General features: G+C 41.5%; 1 protein-coding gene across 1 annotated transcript in view; it reads left to right on the top strand.

Moving 5' to 3' along the window:
* Positions 1 to 27,171, top strand: part of CCDC38 (coiled-coil domain containing 38) — a 100,939-nt gene that overhangs the window by 55,574 nt on the left and 18,194 nt on the right. Inside the window, exons 10-14 of the mRNA XM_006871815.1 lie at positions 2,101 to 2,227; positions 8,428 to 8,497; positions 10,438 to 10,589; positions 15,308 to 15,443; positions 25,471 to 25,676. Of these exons, the coding sequence (XP_006871877.1) occupies positions 2,101 to 2,227; positions 8,428 to 8,497; positions 10,438 to 10,589; positions 15,308 to 15,443; positions 25,471 to 25,676 (691 nt within the window). The remainder of the gene's footprint in view (positions 1 to 2,100; positions 2,228 to 8,427; positions 8,498 to 10,437; positions 10,590 to 15,307; positions 15,444 to 25,470; positions 25,677 to 27,171) is intronic.

Genomic DNA, 27,171 nt, shown 5'->3' with positions numbered 1-27,171 from the left:
TTTTTCCCAGTTGCATTCTGAGTGCCTTCCCACCTTCTGGTCCTGTATCTGACAGTGTTTCTCTGCTATTCATAGAGTTTTCAGTGACTAGTGATTCGGAAGTAGTTTGTCACTCTTTCTTCCTAGTCTGTCTTTGTCTGGAAGCTCATCTGAAACCTGTCCACCACGGGTGACCCTTCTGGTTATTTAAAATACCAGTGGCAGAGCCCTCAGAATCACAGTAACTCAATCTACCACAGCAAGACAGACAGACGAGTGGTGGTCGTTTGGTTTTATGTCATACTGTCACTTTAAATTTTGATGTTAATCTTGATATAATCCTGATATAATCAAGATACAATCAAAATGTTCTCTCCTGATACTATCAATCCTGATACAATCAAGATGTTCTCTCCCAAGATGGCGGCTCTGGGAACAGCTGAGTGTCTTGATCCAGAAAACAATGGATTTCTGGATTCTCCTGAAAATTCCCCAGCTGTGTAAACCCTCCGATCCTCCAAACATATTATTCTATGATTAAAACTGATTATGCACATTTCTAATGTCTGGCCTGGTATGAGAGGAGGTTCTTTGGGGGGTAGAGATGACACCATGAGTTATTACACTGAAAGACACAAATTCTAATGATACCACTAGTTGGATTACCCAATAATCAAGGTAAGCACTGGCTTATTTGTGCTTGCTTAGTAATCTGTAATGAACAATTTCACATTGTTTCACCACATCCAAGATTCTGCTCCTAGGTATCGCTTTCATCTCTTTGCCTCCCAAACCTGCTGCAACTTCCTAGAGCATCAAAGTATCTTTCTAAATTTATAATCCCTGCCAGGGATGGAATACCATTCAGCCCCTAAATCTATCACACAAAAATCCTATTGTATTTAATAAACGGTAAAAGTGCAACCACAAATCAATGAGGGAAGACGTCCATTTCCAGCAGCTATAATAAGGAAACAAGGACCAGATTTACCCTCGTGTTTGGGAAAACTGCAAACTGGTTTTCAGATATTGCGCATCAGACCATGAAGGACTGAAGTCCCTGAGCGAGTAGAAGCCAACAAGGCAAGCCCTACTTTGCCCCAGATTGGAGAGAGTTCAGCAGGAAGGGAATCCTAAAGTGCACAATGGCTCCCTGGATTGAAAAGACCCACAGAGCTAGGACCCTGGGGAGGCCAATGAGTTTCTGTGACAGAGTCCTGGAGAAGAGTGTACAGGACAGAGAGACAGTTCTGGAGATCTTCAGTCTTCAATGAGGAACTGATCCACACATACTCCAGAATGTTGTTGTTTTTTGTTGTTACGGTTGTTGAGTCGCTTCTGACTCATAGCAACCCTGTATAGGGTTTCTAAGGAGCTTTGGTGAGTTTGAACCACTAACCTTGTAGTTCAAAGTGACTTTGCGGTCCAGAGCCACACCAGGACACATACTCCAGAATAATATTTACACCACAGAAATTGGCAAACTGTATAAATTAGGGAGTATTTTTCTCCAGAAAGCTGGTTGCTAAACACTGACTAACACACCAGTGAAGTTTACACTGCTCAGTTCCGATATGTCTCTACAAGCTAAGTGTGATTAAATCAGGTAATGTGTGTAAAGTATTGAGCACAGAGATGACACTTGCTTAAAGCTAAGGGTTAACAAAAGACAGAACTCATGGAAAGGGAAACTGGGAAGTGTTGCGCTTAATAGTTTAAGATTCAGTTCTCTGGTGGCACATGACTGACTACTAGCTGAAAGGTTAGTGTTTCAAACCCACCTGAAGGTGCCTCGGAAGACAATAACAACAACAGACTTATCACTTGAATAGAGAATGGTCAGAAACCAACATGCCTCTTATTCCTGGGGAGCAAATCACTAACAAAGAGATTTTAGGAGTCATGATAGACTGATGTTGGAAATGGGGATCGCTTAGTGTCAACAGGCCAGTCCTTGTCCACTCTGCCTATTCCAGAGACCAACCCCTTCCATCTGTATAATTTCCTTGCTAGTTACCGTGCCTCCAGCTGTTATTTCTGTCCCTGGAAGTTTTCACAATAAACTCTCATTCTGAGAAGGGTTTTATTTTCTCTCTTCTCCTTTTTATGTTCAATCTCTAGAATCATTAGTAAGTGGAAAGAGAAAAGAGAGCATCGTGGAGGAATCCCGAAAGATGTCATTTTCAGACGTGTCTTCAGGGATAAGTATCCATGGTAAACTCAGAGATTTGGGACTTCATTCACAAAAGTAACACCAGAGAAGGTGCTGACCTCAAAGTAGAGATGCAGCCAACCTGAAAAATAGAGAACAGTATGCACTCTACCCTTCATCCTGGGAGATGAGGAGTCTACCTGGAGAGGTGGATGAGTGGGCAGAGCAGGCAGAGTCAGGGGAAGTCAGGGGAAGAGAGTCAGCCATTAGCCAGCCCCATAACTGACACACTCCCCGAGACTCTTTCTAGCTGAGCCTCCTCTCTCCTCTGATTCAGGCCTGACTTCTGGTACTGACAGACCCACTCCCAGATCCCAGCAAACCAGCTTAGTTATCACCAGGTGACTACCATTGACCAGTGACTCAGGGAAGTAACTGTCATAAAAACAGAAGTAGCTCGAGCATACCCACAATCAGTTGTGAGAACTCTTTCAATACCACCATCATCTTTACCTGGAAGTACCTCCCTCCGTCCTCCATCAAAATTATTTAAGAAATGTTGCTTTGCCTGTTAGAGCATTTCGGAGGGGATAGAGTGGGTGGGTGGTGATGTCAGTGTTCTTGGCTTTGAAATCTTGAGCACAGTATAGAATTCCCTCTGTTTAAATAACACTCCTTAATACCTATGGCAGTATGTGCTCAGCTATCACCTCAAAAGCTAAGATGGTAAATTACGGTGCTGGTGAGACCCATCTGGTTCTTTGTCCATTTCTTTCTTTCCTTCCCACATGTTACCATGTATTTACTGGAGGCATACAATATGGCAGGCGCTACTCAAGACCCTGAGTACACCAAGATGAATCAGTCTACACCCTAGAACCTAGACATTATGATTGTGTAGTTGTTGTTAAATTGTCATCAAGTTGGTTCTGATTCATAGCAACCCTGTATAGGGTTTCTGCGGAGCAGCTGGTGAGTTTGAACAGCTGACCTTGTGGTTCAAACTAGCTTTTGGTCCAGTGCTTATCCAACAGTGCCACACCAGGACTCCACAGTGATAGACTATTGATTATACAATGAGGGTTCTGAGAGCAGAAACCAAAACAATGATCTCTACCTGAGGCATTTAGAAAAGTCTTTACTGACAAGGTCACATCTGAGCTGGGTTTTGCAGTATGCATAGGAGTTTGCCATGTGGAAGTTGGAGAGAGAGGCCCACTTGTGGCTTCAAGACAAAACAGCATGACAAGGGGCTGGGAGTCATGAAAGTGCTGGCATGAGGAATCAGGTAGACTAGAGCTGGAATGGCCCTTGAGAATTGTCCCAAAATGAGGCCAGTGGATCACCAGCCTTTATCTATGTCCTGACCTTGAGAGGGGGTGGCGGGGGGGTGGGCATCTGCATTTGATATGCCCTTGTGAGCTGTCTGGGAGTCAGTGGATGAAAAGATCTGAGACAAATTTTATCTACTTCTCAGTTTCAGGCCAGTGTTGGGCCCAGACCTTGGGAGGGGGTAAAGGGAACAAGCAGCCAGGTGATTGTGTAGGTCTCCCTGTAAGACGTCATGACTGAAATGCCTGGTTTCATTTTCACCTTGGATAAAAATTTTCAAAAAGAATTGTAGTTTAAGATATCTAAAATTAGGTATAAATAGAACCATGATCTATCTCACAATTTATGTCTCTGATCTGTGACTTTTTGATAGTTTTATTCTATTTCTGATAATGCCCCGCACCTCAACCAGTATGCCTTTGATTTTTGACTTTTGCTTGGAGTCTAATTTCAGTAGGAAGAAAGGGGCTCCTTTTTGATATGATTGTCATTCTAATAATAGAAAAAAAAATTTTTTTTTAATTAATGGGCAAAAAAAAAAACTTAATGGGCATACCCACACAGAAAAATTAATGCCAGGCACCGTGTGATAAGAACTCGCTGTTAATGACATGCTATTTCTTTCCACCACCATCATCAATGATGTGGACGTCTCCTGGACATTGTGAACAGGGAAGCAACACAAGAAGACCACACTTTCACTGGATCAGAAGAAATCATCCTCAACCAAGTACTGTGCATGTTAGATTACCTCTTTTGGAACGTGTGAATGAATTTTAGCAAATATCTAGTGTAGCTTTTCTACAAATATTGCAGTTGTTATTCAGTCATCTCCAACTCCTGGTGACCTTAAGTATAACAGAGAAAAACAGTGCCTGGTCCTACACTATCTTCACGTTTGTTGGTATGTTTGAATTCATTGCTTCAGCTATCATGTCAATCCATCATCTTAAGGGCTTTCCTGATTTTGTGGACCCTCTACTAAACATGATGCCCTTTTCTAGAGATTGGTCTTTCTTGAGAATGTGTTCAAGGTAAGCAAGCTGAAGTGAAGATTTACTATTCTTGCTTCTAAGGAGCATTCTGGTGGTATTTCTTCTAAGACTGATTTGCTTGATGTATGGAAGATGGTATATTAAATACTCTTTGCCAGCACTAAAATCTGAATGTATCAATTCTTTGTCCTATTTCGTTGTCCAGCTTTCTAAGGCATATGAGGCCATTGGAAAACCATGGCTTGGGTCAGGCACATCTTACTTCTCAAAGTAACAGCTTTGCTTTTTAAAACTTTAAAAGGTTTTATGCAGCAGATTTACCCAATGCAATATGTCTTGACTGCTGCTTCCATGGATGCTGACTATTGATCAAGTGGAATATGTATACTCTGTACTACAAATCCACTCCTTTGTAACAGAAGCTGGAGGTCTGGTTGCTGTTTCTGTGTGTTCCTGAGGTAACAGAATTCTCATAGGTCCCCTTGCATTCTTTGATGAGTGCCTGCAACAGCGATGTGGAAAATGGCTGTCCATTGTATCCTGGGTCTTTGCCTCTCAGAATCCACTACCTTATTGCTTATTAAGCTACGCTGCTGGCCTGTGTATTATAATTGCACCACATTATTCAAAGTTGCTACAATGCAGCTCACACCAAATGTTCCCTATAGCGCTATTCATAACAATTAAAAGGTAGAAACAACCCAAGTGTTTTATTCCTTCCCTTACCTGATGATTAACTCATTTATATGCATAATTTTATAAATCTCTACTTCACAACCCTGACTTTGTTATTGTTAAGTGCCACCAAGTCAGCTCCAACTCATAGTGATGCTGTTGAGGCTTTCAAAGTTTGTGAGCATCACAGGCCTTATCTTCCTTGGTGGTCTCCATCCACCATCCTTGTGGTTCACAGTTCAGTACTTATCCATCAGTCCAGTCCTTATTCCATGGGGCCACTTTACTCCTACTCATAGTTGCAAAGCTATTCAAGTTATGTGTTATTCTGGGTGAGCTGTGGTAAATTATGCCTGTCAGGGAATTGGTCCATGTCAATCAAGTTGTTGATTGATGTGTGTAGAGTTGTTTTAGCATTTCCTCATTACCCTTTCCATGTGTGCAGTATCTATCTTGTTTTTGATGTTGCTCATTTGTCTTCTCTTTGTTTTCTTTGACACTCTTGCTTTAGATTCTTCCAAGGTACCAATGGTTTCCTAGAACTCTGTTATTTTTGTTTTCAATTTCATTCTTCTTGCTTGTTTTGTGTTTATTTTGCTCGCCTCTTTCTAGGTTCCTGAGATAGAAGCATAGATTCTTGATATGACATTTTCTTATGTAAGCATCTAGTGATTTTAGTTTCCCTCTTACTGTTTTAACTGTATCACACAAATTTTGATATATTTTAATTTTCATTACCTTCGCTGTATTTTGCATTGCCCTTGGACTGTTTAGAAATCTGTTATTTAGTTTCCACGTGTTTGGCGATATCTCCTCTTCTCTGTTAGTGATTTTGTTGGAAAGTCCTCCTTCAAAAGCAAGAGACCTCCACACAAAATTTCTCCATGTAGATAATTAATTTGAGAGAAAGTTCATTACTCACACAAGGAGCTTCCAGGTAGAACAAAGCACATGCCACCAGGTCTGGGTCGGTTCAGACAAAGCAGAAAGAGAGTATAGTGGGATTAGAGAAATGTTCCCACATACACAAGGTTGAAAATTTCCACCAATGTCAAAGGAGAAGTTGAGCTTACAGGAGTTCTTATCATCCTGTCCAGATCTTAGGCCAAAGGGAAGGGGAAGGAAGCTGAAGTCTAAAAAGAAGTCAGTAGTCAAACATTGAAAATGATACTAGCCTTCTCATCACAGAGTTCTGGTTTGATTCCATTATGGTCAGAGAACACAGTCTTTACAAGTTCATTTCTTTTTGATCTCTGGAGGTTTGTTTTATGGCCAACGGATACTTGGGAAGAATGTGCATTCTGCTAGGATGGGTGAAATGTTTCCTAAATTTTGACTAGATAACTGTTGGTTGATGATATTACTGACATATATCTTTATTAATTTTCTGTCTAGTTGTTCCATCAGTTGCTGAGGAGTGTGAAAGTGTCTATAATTATGGATTTGTCTGCTTCTCCTTTCATTTCTGCCAGTTTGTGTTTCATTTATTTCTCTTCTTTTTTGTTTGGTTTATACACATTGATGATTGCTCTGTCTTCTTGATGAATTGGTTCATTTTCATTGGCCTCTATCTCTGGTAATTTACTTTGCTCTGAAGTGTACTCATCTGATATTAATATAGCCATTTCTGCTTTCTCTTAATTAATGTTTGCTTAATAAATATTTCCCCATCCTTTTATTTTTAAGCTACCTATAGTGTTATATTTGAAGTGAGTGTCTTATAGACAACATATAGTTGTGGTAGTTTGTTGAGTGCATTTGAGTAGGTTCCAATTCATAGTGACCTTGTATAGGTTTCCAAAGAGTGGCTCATGGGTTTTAACCACCGACCTTGTGGTTAGCAATCCAGAACATAAAAATAGGGTCTTATCCTACGCTCTGGTAGCGTAGTGGTTACGAATCGGGCTGCGAACCTTAAGGTCAGCGGTTCGAAACTACCAGCTGCTCCGCGGGAGAAAGATGAGGCTTTCTACTCCCGTAAAGATTTACACCCTCGGAAACCCTATACAGGGTCGCTATGGGTCGGAACCGACTCGATGGCACATAACAACAACAACAACAATCCTACAGAACATGTTTTTTTTTTTTTAAATCTCTTCTTCTACAGGGTCATGGTTTTTTTATTTGTTTTGTTTTGTTTTTTAATCTCTTCTACTTTTCTATCTTGCTTGGTTACCTGGATTTCATTATTCTAAGTATCTCCAGATTCCATTCCTCCTACCCCCATTTTCTCACTTTTTCTATGATCACTACCTTTAATAGGAACATGTTAATTACTGTGTTGTTGTTGATGGCTCCTGACTCATGGTAACCCCATGACCAACAGTTCTAAATGCTGCCCAGTGCTATGCCAGCCCCATGACTGGTTACAGACCAGACAGTCCTGATCCATAGGGTCTTCATTGGCTGATTTTCAAAAGTAGAGCCTCAGGTTTTGTTTTCTATCCCAGCTTAGTCTCGAAACTCCACTGACACCATTCAGCAGCACAGCAGTGGGCAAGCCTCCAGCTCGTAACTACCTTACTCTCTTCTTGTTCCTGCCTCTTTAATATTCCCACAGTTCCCAATTTGCCTTCTTAAAAGATTCACCCAGAACCACTTCCCAAGCCAAACTTATTCTTTAAGAAACTGCCTCACTACCAATTCCCCAATCAACGTTTCCTCAGCCTGATTAGAAGATATTTTTTAAGAATAAGTAAAGTTTGCTCTTAAAAAGGCTAATATTGTTGAACTCTCACATATTCAGAAACTGGTGGCACAAGCTTTGCTTTAAGCACTACAACACATTTTTCGTTTCTCAGGAAGAATATTTTTAAAAGGAAAAAAACAAATGTTGTTATACGTTTCTTTTCTTTCCTTCTTTTATTTCCTTCCCTCCCCTCCTAACCCTGGTAGTCATCAGATTATCTCTTTCAATTTGAAAAAAAAAAAAAGACTTCTTACAATATTGGTCTATTTTATATAGTATGTGTCCTTTTGTGATGAATTTAGTTAACTCAGCATAATGACCTCCAGGTTCCTCCGTATTATAAGGGGTTTCACAGATTCATCTTTATCCTTTAATGTTTCACAGTTTTCCACTGAGTGTATATATCAAAGTTTGTTTATCAATTCTTCCCCTGGTGGGCCTTTAGGTTGTTTCCATCATTTTGCTATTGTGACCAGTGCTGATTTCCTTTTGCATACTCATGGAAGAACTGTATAGAATTAGGTGCCAAAGATAAGGTAGAGATGAAAGCAAATCTGTTGTCCAAAAAGTTGCAGCAATCAGATATTTTCTTTGTTCTTTTCCAGCCGGCCTGAAAGTATCAGTTCAGAAGACAGCATGGAATTCCTTTTAGATGATGATATGGAGTATAATTTGGTAAGCAACCATATTTCTTGACTTAAATATTATGTTTGGTGAGAACTGTAACTGTTCGTTTCTTCTTCTAAAATTAAAATATTCTGTTCCAAATATTCCACAAAATTTTCAGAAGGAAATATAATTCTGATACTCTTCCTTAAGCACCTAACAACAACAACAACTCATAGAAGTAGTAGTGAAGAAATATAATCACATATTGACGTTGTTCAATGCTGTCGAGTCGGTTCCAAACCATGTTGTTGTCAGGTGCCATCGAGTCAGAACTGACTCATAGCGACCCCATGCACAGCAGAATGAAACAATGTCTGACCCTGGGCCAACCTCACTACCGCTGCCACACTTGAGTCCATCAATGATGCCACCTGGCTGATCCATCTCATTGGGTGTCTTCCTCTTTTTCTCTGACTCTCCATCTTACCCAGCATGACATCCTTCTCCAGCGACTGTGCCCTCCTGACAATATGTCCAAAGTATGAGAGACAGAGCTTAGCCATCCTGGCTTCCAAGGAGCACTCTGGCTGCACTTCTTCCAAAACAGATCTATTGGTTCTTTTGGCAGTCCATGGCACTTTTAGTATTCTCCTCCAACACCACAAGTCAAAGGCATCAGTTCTTCTACGATCTTCCTTATTCACTGTCCAGCTTTTGCATCCATATGAGGTTATTGAAAATACCATTGCTTGGGTCAGGCACACTTTAGTCCTCAAGCTTACATTTCTTCCAAACTATAGCAACCCTATAGAGGGTTTCTGAGGAGAGGCTGGTGAGCTTGAACTGCCAACCTTGAGGTTCAAACTGACTTCACAGTCCAGCCCATTAATCTGCAGCACCATAGCAGGACTCCATCTTTGTTATCAAACATTTTATGAAAAATAAGTGCCTACAAAATATTAAAAATTCAAGATATATATATATTACTTAAAATTGTCCTATAAATGCCTATCAATATTTCTATGAATGCTTATCATTTTTTCAGGGCATGAGATATGTTGGGTAACAGAACAATAAGATAAATCAGCCTTCAATAAAATAAGCTTTTGTTGCTGTAAGACAGACTTTGAGCTAATCCCACTCTAAATACAACCCCAGAAACTCAAAAGAACAAAAAACACTAAAAAGCACTGTCCATTATTATATGGAACCTGGGTGTGGTGCTTTAGGATCAGCACTGGACTGCTAACCACAAGACTGGCAGTTCAAACCCACCAACCGCTTTTTGGAAACCATACACAAGGTCTCTAGTCATCAAAACCTACTCCACGGCACTAAACAAAAACAATATTATTATATGTTACACACCTTACCTCGAGTCAACTTTTAAACTATGTTTCTTTAAAATAACGCATACTTATTCTTTTAAAAAAAATGGGAAAATATGAAAGAATTCAAATGTGTGGGAAGGGATGACCTTCATTTAACTTCTTATCTTTTTCCTCTATTCTTTCTCTCTTGCCTTCTCTTAGATCCATCTCTTCCTCTTTTTCCTACCCCTTACCTCCTCTTCCACAAAATCCCTCTTTCTTCATCTTTCCTCACCATCATCCTTTCTCTCTAGACTGTTAACTAAAGGATTGGTGGTTTCACTCACCAGCTACTCCATGGGAAAAAGGTGCACCAGTCTTTCCATTAAGACTTAGATTTGGAAACTCTTTAGGTCATTTCTACCCTGTCCTGTTGGGGTGCTAAGAGTCGGAATTGGCTTGATGACATTGGGTTTCTCCCCTCTAGTCCTCCCATTTCTCCAAATATCAAATATCCTCTTGCTGGGGGGGCAGCTTTCCCTTGGAAATAGTCATGGCTCCTTTGCACTTCTGTACCCACATCTCCCTCATGAGCAGAACAGTATACCTTAACGCCACTTTCTTTTTCTAGATAAGTCACAGGTGCAGAGGTAACATATTTTCAAGTGAATATATTCTTCATTGTTTATTGAGTAGGCACCCGAGCTTTATTTCAAAGAACCCGAAGAGCTGCTTCAAGTTCTCACAGAACTGGAAGAGCAGAATCTTACTTTGGTACAATATGCTCAAGATGTAGATGAAAATCTTGAAGACGTGATTAAAAGAGAGAAGATGATACAGGATAAAATGTAAGTCATTGAAAACAAGATTCATTCTATTAATGATTTCTCACTAGAGACTAGTTTCAACTCATTCATGTATAGCCATTCCTTGAGACCACTCAAGAATTTCAGCAGGAATATTTGTTAATAATTGTTTACATTGTCTGGTGTCAAAGGTAGAAGTTATATGTTCTCAGTTTAATTTTTATCCCTATCTTCCTTTCACTTCTCAAAGGATTCTCCTGTTGTTGTATTTTGGTGCCCTCAAGTAGGTTCTGACTCATAGTGACCCTTGCACAGCTGAACAAAACACTGTCCAGCTCTGTGCCATCTTTACAATTGTTGTTATGTTTGAGCCCATTGTTTCTGCCACTGTGTCAGTCCATCTTGTTGGATGTTCTTAGGTCAGGTTTTGTAGAGAAGCAAAACCAGTGAAACATATATATGTATATATAGAATGAGATAAGTTTATTATCAAAGAAAGAGCTTACAATTGCTGAGTCCCAGATCCCCAGCGGAAGAGAGAAAGACTCTTCCCCCCCACCACCCCCACACACGTCCATTATATTGGGAGCAGGCCACACTCCCAAGGAAGCATCCCTTCAATTGATTAGCCACTTATAGCCACTCATCAGCGTTAACTCTGCCTGTATTAGGTTTCATCTCCATGGGAATAATCACATCCCAACTGCTAAACCTCTGGAAATCCTGACCTAGTCAAGTTGACACAAAACCCTTCCTTTTTTTTTGTTGACCCTTTACTTTACTAAGCATGGGCGTCTTTTTCCAAGAACTGATCCCTCCTGACAGCATGTCCAAAGTACATTCTTCTAGCAGTCCATAGTACTTTCAATATTCTTTCCGAACACCATAATTCAGATGCATCGATATACATCAATTCATCTATGGCCTTCTTTATTCATTGTCCAATATTCACATGTATATGAGGTCATTGGAAATACCATGGCTTGGGTCAGGCACACCTCAGTCCTCAAACTAACATCTTTGCTCTATAATACTTCAAAGGGGTCTTTTGCAGCAGATCTGCCTAATGTAATACGTCGTTGATTTCTTGACTGCTGCTTCGGTGACTGCTGGTTGTGGATCCAAGCAAAATGAAGTTTTTGACAGCTTCAATCTTTTCTCCATTTATCATGATGCTATTTATTGGTCTAGTTGTGAGGATTTGGGTTTACTTCCCATTGAGGTGCATACTGAAAGCTGTAGTCTTTGACTTTCATCAGTATTTTAAGTCCTCTTCACTTCCAGCAAGAAAGGTTGTGTTATATCTGCATACCGCAGCTTGTTAATGAGACTTCCTCCAATCCTGATGCCATATTGTTCTTCATATAATTAATCTTCTTGGTTTATTTGCTCAGCATAAATATTGAATAAGTATGATGACAGGATACAACCCTGCCCAATACCTTTCCTGATTTTAAACCATTCGCTACCCCCTTGTTCTGTTCAAACAACTGCCTCTTTGTCTGTGTAAAGTTTCCTTGTGAGCACAATTAAATGTTTCGGAATACCAAATCTTCACAATATTGTGCATAGTTTGTTATAATCCATTTGTATAGTTAATAAAGCACAAGTAAACACCTTCATGGTATTCTCGCTTCTAGTCCAGATCCATCTGACATCAGCAACAATCTCCCTAGTTCCACGTACTTTTCTGAATCCAGCATGAGTATCTGACAGCTCTCTGTCTATATACTGCTGCAACAATCTTAAAAATTATATTCAAAATTTTACTTGCATGTGCTATTAATGATATTGTTCAATGATTTTCACATTCCATTGGGTCACCTCTCTTTGGAATGGGCACAAATATGGATCTCTTCCAATTGATTGGTCTTCCATATTCCTTGGCATCAATTAGTGAGTGCCTCCAGTGTTGCATCATTTTCTTGGAACATTTCAATTTGTATTCCATAAATTCCTGGAGTCTTATTTCTCATCAATGCCTTCAGTGTAGCTTGGACTGCTTCCTTTAATACCATGGTTCTTGGTCATATGCTACCTCTTGAAATGGTTGAATATCAACCAATTCTTTTGGTACAGTGACTCTGTTTTCCTTTTGTCTTCTTCTGATGCTTTCTGCATCATTCAATATTTTGTCTATGTGTTGTTGTTATTATTGTTAAGTGCCTATGAGTCAGTTCTGACTAACAGACACACTGTATAAGGTTTCCTAGGAACAGCTGGTGGGTTTGAATTGCCGACCTTATGGTTCAAACTGACCTTGTGATCCAGAGCATTATCCTGCAGTGCCACACCATAGAATCCTTCAATATTGCAACCTGAGGCTTGAATTTTCCCTTCAGTTCTATAAGCTTGAGAAATGCAGAGTCTATTCTTTTCTTTTGGTTTTATTACTCCAGGTCTTTGCACAAATACTTGACTTTATCTTCTTTGAAATTTTCTATTCAACTCTCTTACTTCTTCACTTCTTTTAGTTGTTTTAGTTTCTCTATACTTAAGAGCAAGTTTCGGAGTCTCTTCTGACATTCATTTTGGACTTTTCTTTCTTGCCTGCCCTCTTGAAGACCTTTGGCTTTCTTTGTGTATTTGATGTTTCTTCATGTTCTGGATGTCATACCACAACTCTTCTGGTCTTCAGTGATTGCTGCCTAATGCATCACATCCGTTCTTGAGCTTGTCTCCAAATCCAAGTGGAATATATTTAAGAACATATTTTGGCTCTTGCAGACTTTTTAAATTTTTCTTCAGCTTCAGTCTGAACTGGTATATGAACAACTGTTCCACCGTCCCCTGGCCTTGTTTTGACTGAAGACATTGAGCTTCTCCATCATCTTTTCACTCAGATGTTGTCAATTGGATTCTTGTGCATTCCTCTGGTGAAGTCCATGTGTATAACCATGTTTTATGTTGTTTATAAAAAGGTATTTGCAATGAATAAGTTGTTGGTTTTGCAAAGTTCTATCATGTGAGTTTCAGCATCATTTCTATCACCAAGGTCATATTTTCCAACTATGCTTCCAACTTTCACATTCCATTTGCTAGTATTACCAATGCATCTTGATTTCATGTTTTATCACTTTCAGACCAAAGAATTTGGTAGAATTCTTCAATTTCATCATCACTGGTTTCAGTGGTTTGTGCATAAATCTGAATAGTCGTTTTAACTGGTCTTCCTTTTAAGCGTATGGGGATTAGCCTATCACAGACAACATTGGCGATGAATGCAATGCCATTTAGGGAGGCAGCTCTTCATCAGTCATATTTTGAATGCCTTCCAACCTGAGGTGCTAATTTTCCAGCACTGTATCAGACAGTGTTCGCTGCTATCCATAAGGTTTTCAGTGTCTAACCATTTAGAAGTGGCCTGTCTCTCCTTCCAAGTCTGTCTTAGTCTGAAGCTCCACTGAAACCTGTCTACCATGGATGACTTTGCTGGTATTCAAATACCGATGGCATAGCTTCCAGCATCACAGCAACACACAGGCCATAGTACACAGTATTTTCATAGCTAGCAATAAGAAATTACAGTTGCAAAAAGATGTCTAATTAATTTAATTTCATGATCAGTTAAAGATTAAAAGAATTGAAATGGCACCCACAGTCTTTAATTCTTGTTCAGTGTAGTTTTCACTCGGTTAGCTGTCATTTCCTTAATGGAATCATGGCTTGGGTGGTAATGCCGATAAGTACAGTTTCCTTGGTTGTTAATTAAATAAAAAGTTTTTATTATGATTAATTATCATATCATTTTATAACATAAATATCAATATATCAGAGTAAGAAGGGGTTTCTCTAAGAAGGGAAAGGAGGCTGGAAGGCTCATAAAATTCAGGACACAGAATAATAGTTCTTTACACTCACCAGTTATTAAAATGTGTAGACTTTTCCCAAAAGGTTTACTAGGCCAGAAGATGGCAGTCTTTTTAAACAACAGGTCAATGACAATGAACTTCAGAAAAAATTCAAACTTCACTAATTCATACAGTCCAGTACCGTTATCCTTTATGTCCTAGTCCTTCTCCTAGTCTTCACAGCATGTGTGTCCAATCCCTGATACGATGATTTGTGGGGTGAGGGAGGGTAGGCTTGCAAGGGTGGGGCTCACTCAGGCAACAAGAGTAAAGATTTATCCGAATCTCTCCACTAGGGATTCAGGAGTCTGTATTTTTTCCTCAAAGAAACCAGTTGCTGTCAAGTTGAGTCCGTGTCACGATGACCTCCTATACGTCTGAGTAGAGCTATGCTCCATGGAGGTTTTCACTGGTTCTGGTTAATATTTTGGCAATATATTACTAGGCCTTTCTTCCAAGGCAGCTCTGGGTGTACTTAAACTTCCAACTTTTTGGTAAGCAGTCAAGCACACTGTTCGCACCACCTCTAGAAGCTCCTACTTTTCTCCCTTAGCTTCCCAGATACTCTGATTATCAGACAGGCTTGAGAAGGTGGCCATATGGATCACCTCACCACATGGGTTCCTAGAACCTCAACTCTACCGCTCTGTACCTGGGGACACACAGCGAACTGCAAAAGTAGGAGAGAGGGAGAAAGTGCCTCTTGATGGAAGTTAGAAGCATCAGGTGTGCATTTCTTGTTCTCATTTTACCTTGAAAAGGTGCATGAGCTGTGGCAGTATTTTTCAAGATGGACGTATGTGTGGCTTGCCAGACTTTGGCAATTGACAGTGTGTTGAAGGTCCTGACTGATGGTTATTTCACTAATGTCACCACAAATGACAGAATCTGTTTCTTCTTTTGCAATAGAAAGAGCAACATAGAGTTTCTTTTGGAGCACAAGGCAATGCTTAAGGCGAACTGTGTGAGAGAAGAAGAAAAAGCTGCAGAATTGGAATTAAGGTCCAGGCTGTTTAATTTTGGAGAATTTAACTCAGAAGTTCAGGTAATCATTCTTTGTATGAGTATTCTGGTTCATGGTAATAATAAGAATTTGCATTGCGTGCTGTAGGATAAGCACTGAACTGCGAACCTCGGGTCAGCAGTTCAAACCCAGCAGCCACTGTTGGGAAAGGTGAGACTTTGTGCTTCCATAAAAGATTTACAGCCTCAAAAGCCCTATACAGGGTTGCTATGAGTCCAAACTGACTCAGAGGTACCGAACAACAATACAAAGCATTTAAATGGACTCAAAGCAAACCCTAAGTCTCAGATTGATGGTAGAGGCAGAAAATAGCTTGGAATCATCTTGTCAGGATGTGGTAGCCAAATAAGTAGGTAGATGGATAGGAAACATGCACACTTTTCTCTTAAAATGTGCTTATACTAGTTATTACATGTTATGGAAATGAGGTTTTCTCCCTGTAAATAAACTTCTTTCAGTCAGTGTATACAGTGCCAAGCAGTTTGTTGCCTGTCCTCATTTTAGGGATACAGTGGGAGCAAGCATTGAATCAATGTGGAATGAAAACTGTGCCCAACAGAGAGCTTGTAACAGACTCCGGCCTCTCTGGGTCTGTGTGGTGGTGGTATTGTCAAGTGGGTTCCAACTCACAGTGACCCTGGATAGGGTTTCCAAGGCTGTCAGTCTCCGAGGGAGCAGAAAGCCTCATCTTTCTACCATGGGGCAGTTAGTCAATTCAAATTGCTGACCTTGTGGTTAGCAGCCCACTTCTCTATCTAAACACATTTTCAAAGCACCTGTGACATGCACCCATACTGTCTTTTTATGCAAATAAGAAACACACAAGACATGTTTGCATACCATGCAACCACCACTATATCTTAAGCACGTTATGCTGGTATTTTTTTACATATTGCTGACTTCAATTTAATTTTTGTTTTTGTCCCCTATCCAATGGGTTTAACGGTAAGTCTTTGTCTTGGTTGCCTGTTGCCATTTAGTTCCCAACAGCAGCCCCTCACCAGCCAACCCTTGTGTCTAAAGCAGCCTGTCTATGGCAGGATTCCGTCCTGGCTCTCTCTTTCTGCCCAGGAAACAGCCCTCACCAGGACAGCCAGCCAGTCCAACCAGGACTAAGCACTCAGGCAAGTGAGGCAGGGCACACTGCAGCCAGCACACCGCACACCACCATCAAGCAGGCCAGCTACCTACACTGGGGCCATTTGAATCTCCAGCTCATGAACATGCCATAGGGTGGGCATGAGAACCTTGGAGCAGAAGAGTCTTTCATCCTCATTTGGACAAGATGGATTTCACTGGCTGCCTGGGGATCCTTGGGGTCCAGGGAAGTGGGTATCCACACCCACACCACAGCTTCACATGGGGCAGGACCCATGTGCACGTGGACAGTGGCCCCTGCCCACTGCAGGACCAGCTGATACTCAGGCTGTGGTAGCCCCATTCAGTCCTCTGTGCATCTCCAGCACAGATTAGCTACTAGGAACTCCATTGCTCTCAGGCCTAGCCCCAGAGCTAAACACACAGTTTCAGTTGTTTATTTTCCAGTGAACAATGTTGTTGTTGTTGTATGCCGTGGAGTTGTGTCTGACTCATAGTGACCTTGTACAGGGTTTCCAAAGCTGTAAATCTTTACAGGAGCAGAAAGCCTCATCTTTCTTCCGTGGAACAGCTGGTAGTTTCAAACTGATGACCTTGTGGTTCGCAGCCCGATTCGTAACCACTACACTACCAGAGCAATACTGCTTAACAAATACCACAAGTGGATGGTTTTAACAAGCAGAAATTTATTCTCTCTCAGTTCAGGAGACTAGAAGTCCAAGTTCAGAGAGCTGGCTCTAGGGGAAGGCTTTTACTCTGTGTTGGCTCTGTTGTCTCCTTTCAACATCTGTGGGCCGGTGTTGCTTGGAGGTCTACACGTGTCTTGGCATCAATCTTCCCTTAGGTCTAGGAGGTTCTCAGCACACGGACCCAGGGGCCAAAGGATGCACTCCACTCCTGGCTTTTCTTTCTTAGGGGTACTGAGGCCCTTCCTTCTCTGCTGGCTTCTCTATCCTTTTATCTCTCATAAGATAGAAGATAGTGGAGACCACACCCCAGGGAAGTTCCCTTACATCAGATCCTAGCTGTGACCTAGTAAGGGTGGTGACTTAAGTATGGGTGGTTCACCCCACCCTAATTCTGCCTCATTAGCATGCCAAACTCAGGGGAATCCTCTTTAACAAGACCTAATCATGCCTCCTTAACCACAGGCAGAGGTTAGGGTTTACAACACATCACATCACAAAATGTGTTACATTTTGTTAGTTACAGCAGACTACAAAACGGAGGACAATCACACACTCCTGGGAACCATGGGCTAGCCAGATTGACACATATTTGTGGGTGTGTTGGTGGGGAGGGACAACACAATTCAATCCATGACAAAAGGTACTCCAAACTTGATCCAGGACTTCCTGACTATGGCTTACACCCTAATTAAACAAAGGTGATTCAAAGTAACATTTTCAAACTATTGAATGAGGATGAATGGGGCTGAAATTCACTTCCAGATTTCTCATGAGATGTGTAGTATGTACATGGACTCACTATGCCAGAAACTTTTTACATCATTTCTGCACATAATGTTTATACATTATTTACATGGGTGTTGTTGTTAAGTGCCTTCGAGTGGGTACCGACCCATAGCGACATTATGCACAGCAGAATGAAACACTGCCTGATCCAGGGCCAACCTCAGTATTGTTGCCACGCTTGAGTCCATCGATGCTGCCACTTAGCTAATCCATCTCGTTGGGGGTGTTCTTATTTTCCTCTGACCCTTCACCTTACCAAACGTGATATCCTTCTCCAGTGACTGCTCCCTCCTGACAATATGTCCAAAGTATGAGAGATGAAGTTTGGCCATCTTGGCCTGTAAGGAACACTCTGGCTACAATTCTTCCAAAACAGATCTATTGGTTCTTTTGGCAGCCCATGGCACTTTCAATATTGCCCTCCAACACCATAACTCAAATGCATCAATTCCTTCTATGGTCTTCCTTATTCACTGTCCAGCTTTCACATGCATATGAGGTTATTGAAAATACCATGGCTTGGGTCAGGTGCACCTTAGTCCTCAAGCTGACATCTTTGCTCTTCAACACTTTAAAAAGGTCTTGTGCAGCAGATTTGTTTAATGCAATACGTTGTTTGATCTCTTGACTGCTGCTTCCATGAGTGCTGATAGTTGATCCAAGAAGCATGAAGTCCATGACAACTTTAATCTTTTCTTCATTGATAAGAATGTTGTTTATTGGTCCAGTGGTGAGGATATTTGTTTTCTTTCCATTGAGATGTAATCCATACTGAAGGCTGTGGTCTTTGATCTTCATCAGTAAAGGTTTTAAGTCCTCTTCACTTTCAGTAAGCAAGGTTGTGTCATCTGCATATCGCAGGTTGTTAATGAGTCTTCCTCCAATCCTGATGCCAAGTTTTTCTTCATAGAACCCAGCTTCTCAGATGATTTACTCAGCATACAGTTTGAATAAGTATGGTGAAAGAACACAACCTTGTCGCACACCTTTCTTAATTTTAAAACATTCAGTGTTCCCATGTTCTGTTTGAACAACTGTCTCTTGGTCCAGGTACAGATTTCTCATGAACACATGAAGTGTTCAGGAATACTCATACTTCTCAATGTTGTCCATAGCTTGTCATGATCTACACAATCGAAAGCCTTTGTGTAGTCAATAAAGCATAGATAAACATCTCTCTGATATTCAATGCTTTCAGCCAAGATCGGACATCAGCAATGATATCCCTCATTTCACGTCCTCTTCTGAATCCGGTTTGAACCTCTGGAAGTTCTCTGTCAATGTATGGTTGTAGCCTTTTTTGTATTACCTTTAGTAAAACTTTACTCGCATGAGATATCAAAGAGATTGTCCGACGATTTCCGCATTCCCTTGGATAACCTCTCTTTGGAATGGGCACAAAAACGTATCTCTTCCAATCAGTTGGCCAGATAGTTGTCTTCCAAATTTCTTGGCAGAGATGAGTGAGTGCCTCCTGTGCCGCCTCACTTTCTTGAAAGATTTCAATTTTGATTCCATCAATTCCTGGTGCCTTGTTCTTTACCAATTTCTTCAATGCACTTTGGACTTCCTCCCTGAGTATCATTGGCTCTTGATCATATGCTACCTCTTGAAATGGTTGAACATTAACCATTTCCTTTTGGTACAGTGACTGTGTATTCCTTCCATCTTCTCTTGATGCATTCTACATCATTCAATAATTTGCCCAGAGAACCTTTCAATAACGAAAGTCGAGGCTTGAATTTTTTTCTTCAGTTCCCCAGTACATGGTGTATTATTTGCAAATGTGTGTGTGTGTGTGTGTGTGTGTGTTATTGTTGTTGTTACATGCCATCAGTTCCAAATCATAGCGACTCTGTATAGGGTTTCCAAGGAGTGGCTGGTAAACTTGAACCACTGACATTGTGGCTCAAACTGACCTTGCAGTCCAGCACATTAACCTGCAGTGCTATACCAGGACTTCACATATATAAATATGGTTGTTGTTATGTGCTGTGGAGTCAGCTCCGACTCATAGTGACCCTGCACAGGGTTTCCAAAGCTGTAAATGTTTACGGGAGCAGAACGCTTCATCTGTCTCCTGCAGAACCACTGGTAGTTTTGAACTGCTGATCTTGAGGTTGGCAGCCCAATTTGTAACCACTATGCTACCAGAGCTATATGGTATATGTATTTATTTTCATACCTCCCTCTCCCAGCTAGGTGTATCTTACTTGCTTTGGTTAGCTGAGTTTAGCATTCCCGTCATGTAGGTTATTGTTGCTGTTGTTGTGTGCTGTGGAGTCGGTTCCAACTCATAGCGACCCTGAACAGGGTTTCTGAGTCTGTAAATCTTTACGGGAGCAGAAAGACCCATCTTCCTCCCATTGAACAGCTGGTAGTTTCAAACTGCTGACCTTGAGGTTCGCAGCCTGATTCGTAACCACTATCCTCCCAGAGCTCCAGAGCTCTGGTAATGTTGGTAGGTCCTCAATAAATGTTTATTAAATGAATTATTAGATTTGCTTTTAGGTAAACTTTAAGCTCCAGCTCTTTATAAAAACCTCAAATGTAACAAAAGTTCAAAACTAAAATGTGTAGTCCTGGTGTGGCAATGTATGATAAGCACTGGATGGCTAACCACAAGGTCGGTGGTTCTAACCCACCAGCGGCCCCCCAGAAACCCTAGACAGGATCGCTATGAGTCAGAACCGACTCGACAACATGTAACAACAAAAATAACAGTCTCCCATTTAGGGCTTTAGACTTACTTTTCCATCAGTGTAGATTTGGGGAACACCACCAGAAGATGATTGTCTCATAGATGAACAGGGTTACAGAAGCAAGACACTGTATACAGCTCCTTCCCACACACGTTTCCTAGACTGGGATCCTGCCCTCAGGAGGGAGGGCATGAGCCACGCACACAAGAATTGATACCCTTTCGGTTCTTCAAAGATAAAGATGAACCTTTCAGTTCTTGAAAGCTGAAATAGTTCTGAAGCTGACTGATGCACAAGATGGCTACTAAATCAGAGGGCTAGCTGTCCACTCAAGCCCCTTTATGCAAGCTGATGACAATTATGAAAAAAAGTGGCAATTTCAACACTCTTAAGCCTGATGTGGTTCAAGCTCACCAGCTTCTCCCTGGAAACCCTATATACAGGGTCACTATGGGTCGGAATTGACTCGATGGCACTTAACAACGACAAAAGCCTGATATGGCACTGTGGGCTATCACACTGGACTGAAAGGTTGGTTTGAATTCAAGGTCGGCAGTTTAAGCTCACCAGCTGCTCCTCAGAAACCCTATACAGGCACACTATGAGTTGGAACTGACTCGATGGCACTTTAACAACAACAAGCCTTGATGCCACCCCATCCTCTAAAGAGAGAAAGCAAAATTGGTCTGAAAGTCACATTAAAAGACGGTCCATGACATAGCCGCAGAGGACTAGAGTGGAGAGTGAAGCGTCCAGCTGGTAAGAAGAGAGGGCAAATGCACAAGAACACCCACACTTGCAGATAATACCCACTTGACCTGGTTTCAATGACTGGATAATCAGAGCTCAACTAGAAAGAAGAGGAAAAAGAGTAATCGGATACAGTTTGATGAACTTGACCTACACCTATGGATGCAGTAGCTCAAAAGAGGGAACAAATCTTTACAGCAAGGAACATTCCCACCCCCTCAATACACAGGGTAGACAGGGATGGGCAACTTGGACATTGGCTACCCAAAATCGGGGGGCTACAAAGGTAAGAAGCGACTGGCTTACAAGCTTTCAAGAGGCAACGTAGATCCAGAGGGCATGGAGGATGGTAGAATCTCCAGTGAGTAGTATCCAATCTGTCTGGGTGGGGCTGATGAAAGGAAATGTGGCTAGCACTCATGTGGTACAGTAGTGAATAATTACTATCAGGACTGAACGTGAGGGTTGGAAATGTAAAGGTAGACGTTTTGCAGCAAAAGGAAGGAAGTGGTTGACTTTGCAGGCCAGGAGCAGAGGCCCCTGGGACCATCAAGGGAGAAGAGTGGAGTGCAGGACCCTACCCAGAGAAACAGTGATGCCAGAGATGGAGGCAGAGACGATAACATGGAGAGATGGAGCAGCTGGGAACTCTAGACACAGAGAGGGAGAGGGGTTGTGTGCTGATGACGAGGTGAGGGGGGAGGGCAGACTTGTAGGATGTACCCTTTGGTTGGTTGATGCTGCATGGAGGGGATTGTAACCATGGATGAATGTAAAGCTAACGAGATGGATTGACACAGTGGCAGCAACCATGGGTTCAAACACAACAAATGTGAGCATGGCACAGGATTGGACAGTGAATTGTTCTGTTGTATATGAGGTCGCTATGAGTCGGAACTGACTCAACTGCTCCTAACATCAGAAACAACACAACGGTAATTGTAAAATGAGCATTTTATTCTTTCAAAATTTTCACAAGAGTAATAGGGTTGCTGGAGTCCTGGTGTGGGTTAACGCACCAGACTGCAAAGCCGCTTTAACTGCAAGATCGGTGGTTCAAGCTCACCAGTTGCTCATAGGAAACCCTATACAGGGTCGCTATGGGTCGAAACCCAATCGATGGCTCTTAACAACTATAGGGTTACTATGAGTCAGAATCGACTCGACAGTACTTAACAGTAACAACAACTGTGCTTAATTTAGGTACAACAACTGCACCTAAAAACATTTGTCTTTGATTCAGTATCATATTTTTAAAATAAGGCTTTGAACAGGTTTAATGTACTATTATAATGAAAAGGATGCACATTATGAGTTTGTATCTCAAGCAAATTTTTCAACATGAACGTGCTCTTATACACATATTCCAAACCAGAGATTATAACAGTACCAGCACCCAGAAGTCTCCACCATCCCTCAGAGGGAACACTAGCCTGACCAGCAATCAGCTTTCCTAGTTCTGAACTTTTTATAAATGGAACCAGAGTGCCTCCGCCATTGCACTGCTCCTCTGAGGGGCGAGGGGCTGGGCCTGCCATCTGGTGGCAGTCCCTGGAATTGACTGTCCTTTTTTCGTTTTGGGTCAGGCCCTGAATCTCTTTTCATGTATGATTGCCTTCTTCAGCCTCATTCCCCTCTCCTGAGTCTTACCCTGTCCTTTGTCATCTTAACTAAAGACCACTGCCATCCATCTGTAAAGCTTTCAGTGTTCAGAAGTTTCCTTCAAGAATTTCCATCACAGTCTCATAGTAAAGCTGCTTTTTCTCAAACCAGTGTTCATTACATTTTTTGAGGGGGTGGAATTTTTTTTTTTCTGCATTATTCCATGTTGCAGCAGTATTGTTGTCTCCTATCCCACGTGTAGTATTCCAGCCCTTTGATAAGGTAGCTTTGACTGTTTGTCTTCTCTCTCTGTTTCTCCCAATTGTCTAAAAGGAATGTGTTGTTGATTGCCGCAGAGTCAGTTCTGACTCATAGAGACCCCGTATAGGGTTTCCGGGGCTGTAAATCTTTACGGGAGTAAAAAGCCTCATCTTTCTCCCACGGAACAGCTGGTAGTTTCAAACTGCTGACCTTGTGGTTCGTAACCACTACGCTACTAGAGCTCCTTTGTTAATGAAGGACCTTTCCCCTGATCAACAGAATGGCATTACAACTACCCCAAATGACACTGAATGGGCCGGCTTGAGCTTCCGATCTCCCGGAAAGCTTGGCACTTTGTTACATCTGGAGACCCTCTCCCCACTGAAATTCCAGGTTTCAGGAAAATCTCCATACCCTCGCCCATTGTAAACTCGCCAGAACTATACCCAGACCACACGGACTATAAATAGTCCAGTCTGTCAGGGAACAAACGGGTTCTTGGTCTCCTTTGGTGACATAAGAGTACCCGCTCCCAGGTTTACTCTCAATAAACCTGCCTGCTGTTGAAGCCGAAACTCTACTTCCTTTTGCTACTTTAAAAACAGAACAACAACCCACTGTCATGGAGTTGATTCCGACTCAACCCTATAGGACACAGCAGACCTGCTCTGGGTTTAATACAGCTCTACGGGAGCAACCAGCCTCATGGTTCTCCCAAGGAGTTGCTAGTGGGTTTGAACAGATGACCTTGCTGTTAACAGCCCAATGCTTAATCTACGGCACCACCAGGACTCCAAATGTTACTTTAGTGAGGCAGAAAGGTGAGGCCTTTATAGTAAGTAAATAAGACCATGGAACAGCCTGTTAGTAGGAGATGAGAGACTATTAGAAGAAAACCCTGGGTATCCAATCTTTGTTTGAGTGTCCGTGGTTCTGCGGGGATTTGTGGTTCTAGCCGGAGTTCTGTTAGCGCCAGGACTCACAGCTGTCTCCAGTGTCTTTGGTTTACTGAGCTCTTTTCAACTGCGAGAACTGGACTCTAGGAAGAGAGGAGGACTTGTCTTTCTTATGCTCTCAAACTGTTACCTACCAGCTGCAGGGTCGCTAATGTTAAAACAGCCCTGTAGCTGGCAGTGAGATTTGACCTAAATCTGTGTTTTCTTCATTAGAGAGGACGACTTCAAAACACTGCAGTGGTTTCCCAGTCCAAAGAGTGAAAATTGTAGGCCAGCCTGGAAATCTGTTTGCATGAAACTTTCTCCGCAACTCTGGGAAAATGCTTCCAACCACTAATTCAGCATTTACTAAGTGCATAGTTACATGTAAGGCATTGTTTTAGATTTAAAAGTGTACGAATAAGAAGAAATTCCTGCCTTCCAGGTGCTTAGCCAAGAAGGCATAATTCTCATACAGGATGACTATAGCTTTACTGATACAATGCAGAGAGATTCAGGTACTATTCTATAAGGGAGTGAATCAGAGTGGCAAACAAGGGTTTAAGGTGTTGGAGTCCTGGTGTGGTGCTGTGGAATAATGAGCTAGACTGCACGGTCACCAGTTCAAACTCACCAGGTATCCCTATACAGGGTGGCTATGAGTCAGAACCGACTGGACAGCACTTTAACAACAGCAGCATGTCGTCTCCTAGGGGCCCTGATGTGGCACTGGTAGATAAACACGGGACTGCTAACTATAAGGTCAGTGGTTCAAACCCACCAGCTGCTCCTTTGAAACCCTATACAGAGTCACTGTGAGTCAGAACTGACTCGATGGCATTTAACAACAATAAATGTTGTCTCTGCTCAAATGCTCAGGGAATCGAGCATACACACAAAATTCAACCAAAAGGATGTATTCTGTCTGGTTATAATTATATTTTATGTCTAGACTGAAAAGTATCATTTTATGAAAAGAATTCAAAGTGTAACTATAGTAATCATCTGACTATAAATTGTTGTATATTAAATCTCACTGCTATATTTTCTAACTGTTCTATTATATAGCATTAAAAGTATTCCTTTTCACAGGAAACCCTTAGTAACATACATAAATAGCTTTTCATTATAAGATGGTAAAATGGCATTTTACACTGGTTGAAAAAGTAACCAGTTAGTGATGTGATGTCAAGTTTTCAGCCTGTCTTTTTCTTCTCAATCTCAGGAACAACTGATAGACTCTCTCAATAAAAAAATCAATCAAGTATACAGAGTCTGCATAGGAGAAGCTGAGGTTGGCAGTCTCAACCCAGTTCAAAAGCTGGTAAAAGTGGAGTCTCGCCTGGTAGAATTGAGTGATCTCATCGAATCTGTTCCCAAAGAGCACGTGGAGGCAATTGAGAAGCTAAAGCAGAAAGAACGGAGGCTAAAGTAACTCACTGTCCTTTAAGTATAGCGAATAACTTAATGTCATAAAAACAGCTTTGTTTTCGCTGGTATTCAACAAACATTCAACACACCTCTGTTCTATGGAAGGGTGGTGCTAAGTGTTAGCGTCACAGTGATACGAAACGTGATTCAATCCTGCATCCCTTACAGAGCTGATCATCACTCAGTGTGGGAGACGCATTAACTACCCACGTGAAATAAATGTGTCATTACCAATGGTAGCGAGCACTGTGACGGAAAGGAATCAGATGAACTAACCTAGTTTGGAGTGAGGGAGGGGGCCAATTGACCATGGAAAAGAGAATCTTCCGGGTGGACACGCTAGTTATATGAATGTTTTTGAAGAGTTGTCAAGTGGAAGGAAAATTTGCACTTGTGTGGAAGAGCACAAGGCACAGAATTCAGAGGCCTTCTTTGGAAAGCCATAGGGACTCTAGCTATGAAGGGCGTCTTTAAAAGTCAGAGCCACACAAAGAGGGGTTTCTGCAGGAGGACATTACTAGAACCACATTTACACGTGAACTTAAGTTCCCCAGACAACTCCATGGAGTGTCCTGGTGTGGTGCTGTGGGACAAAGCACCGGAACACAGGGTCAGTTTGAACCACAGGGTCAGTAGTTCAAACTCACCAGGACTCCTTGGAAACCCTATACAGGGTCACTATGAGCAACTTGACAGCACTTAACAACAATGTCTCCTGGTGGGGCACTGTAGGATAATCACCGGGCTGCTAACTATAAGGTTGACTGTTCAAACCTAACAGCTACTCTTTGAAAACCCTGTACAGGGTCTCTATGAGTCAGAACTGACTTGAGAGCACTTAACTACAACGTATACAAATGAAATCCAGAATACATGAAGTTGACCTTATAAAGCGATTATATTGAATATAAACATTTTTAAATGAAATATTTAAATGAAAAATTATTCTTCCCTCAATATGATCTCACTATGATAACTACGCTAATAACACTTGCAAATATTAGGGGCTTTGAAACATTCATGGGAAAATTTCATTATCTTTTAATTCCATTTTTCCAACAACTTTTGAAGCTCTCTTATATATTGTTAGTGTACTTTTTTTTTTTTTTAATTTAAGGTTTTTATTGTGAATTGAGTGAAAGTTTACAGGGCACATCATCAGTTTCATATTCAACCATTCATATAACTTGTTTCATTACATTGATTATAATCTCCCCCCCCATATACCATCAGTTAAAAGTATTTCTATCCACTTTAGCTTTTTTAAAAAACACACAAACAAAAAAACCCACTCAGGCATATATAATACTTTACATCTCCAAAGGGCACATTCTGCAAGTCTGCTCCTAGCCACCAGTTCTTAGTCCTTCTCTTCTTAGTTGATGAATCTAGAGTCCTCAGCCGCTCCCCCTCTCCATGCCCCCATCTCTGCCTCCATCTCTGGCACTGCTGCTTCTCTGGATAAGGTCCCTCACCTATTTGTGCGTTCCTCTCT

Source organism: Chrysochloris asiatica, unplaced genomic scaffold (assembly GCF_000296735.1).
Source record: "Chrysochloris asiatica unplaced genomic scaffold, ChrAsi1.0 scaffold00174, whole genome shotgun sequence".
NCBI classification, from domain to species: Eukaryota; Metazoa; Chordata; class Mammalia; order Afrosoricida; family Chrysochloridae; genus Chrysochloris; species Chrysochloris asiatica.
Note: the sequence above shows the minus strand (reverse complement) of the source record. Positions and strands in the feature narration are given on the sequence as shown.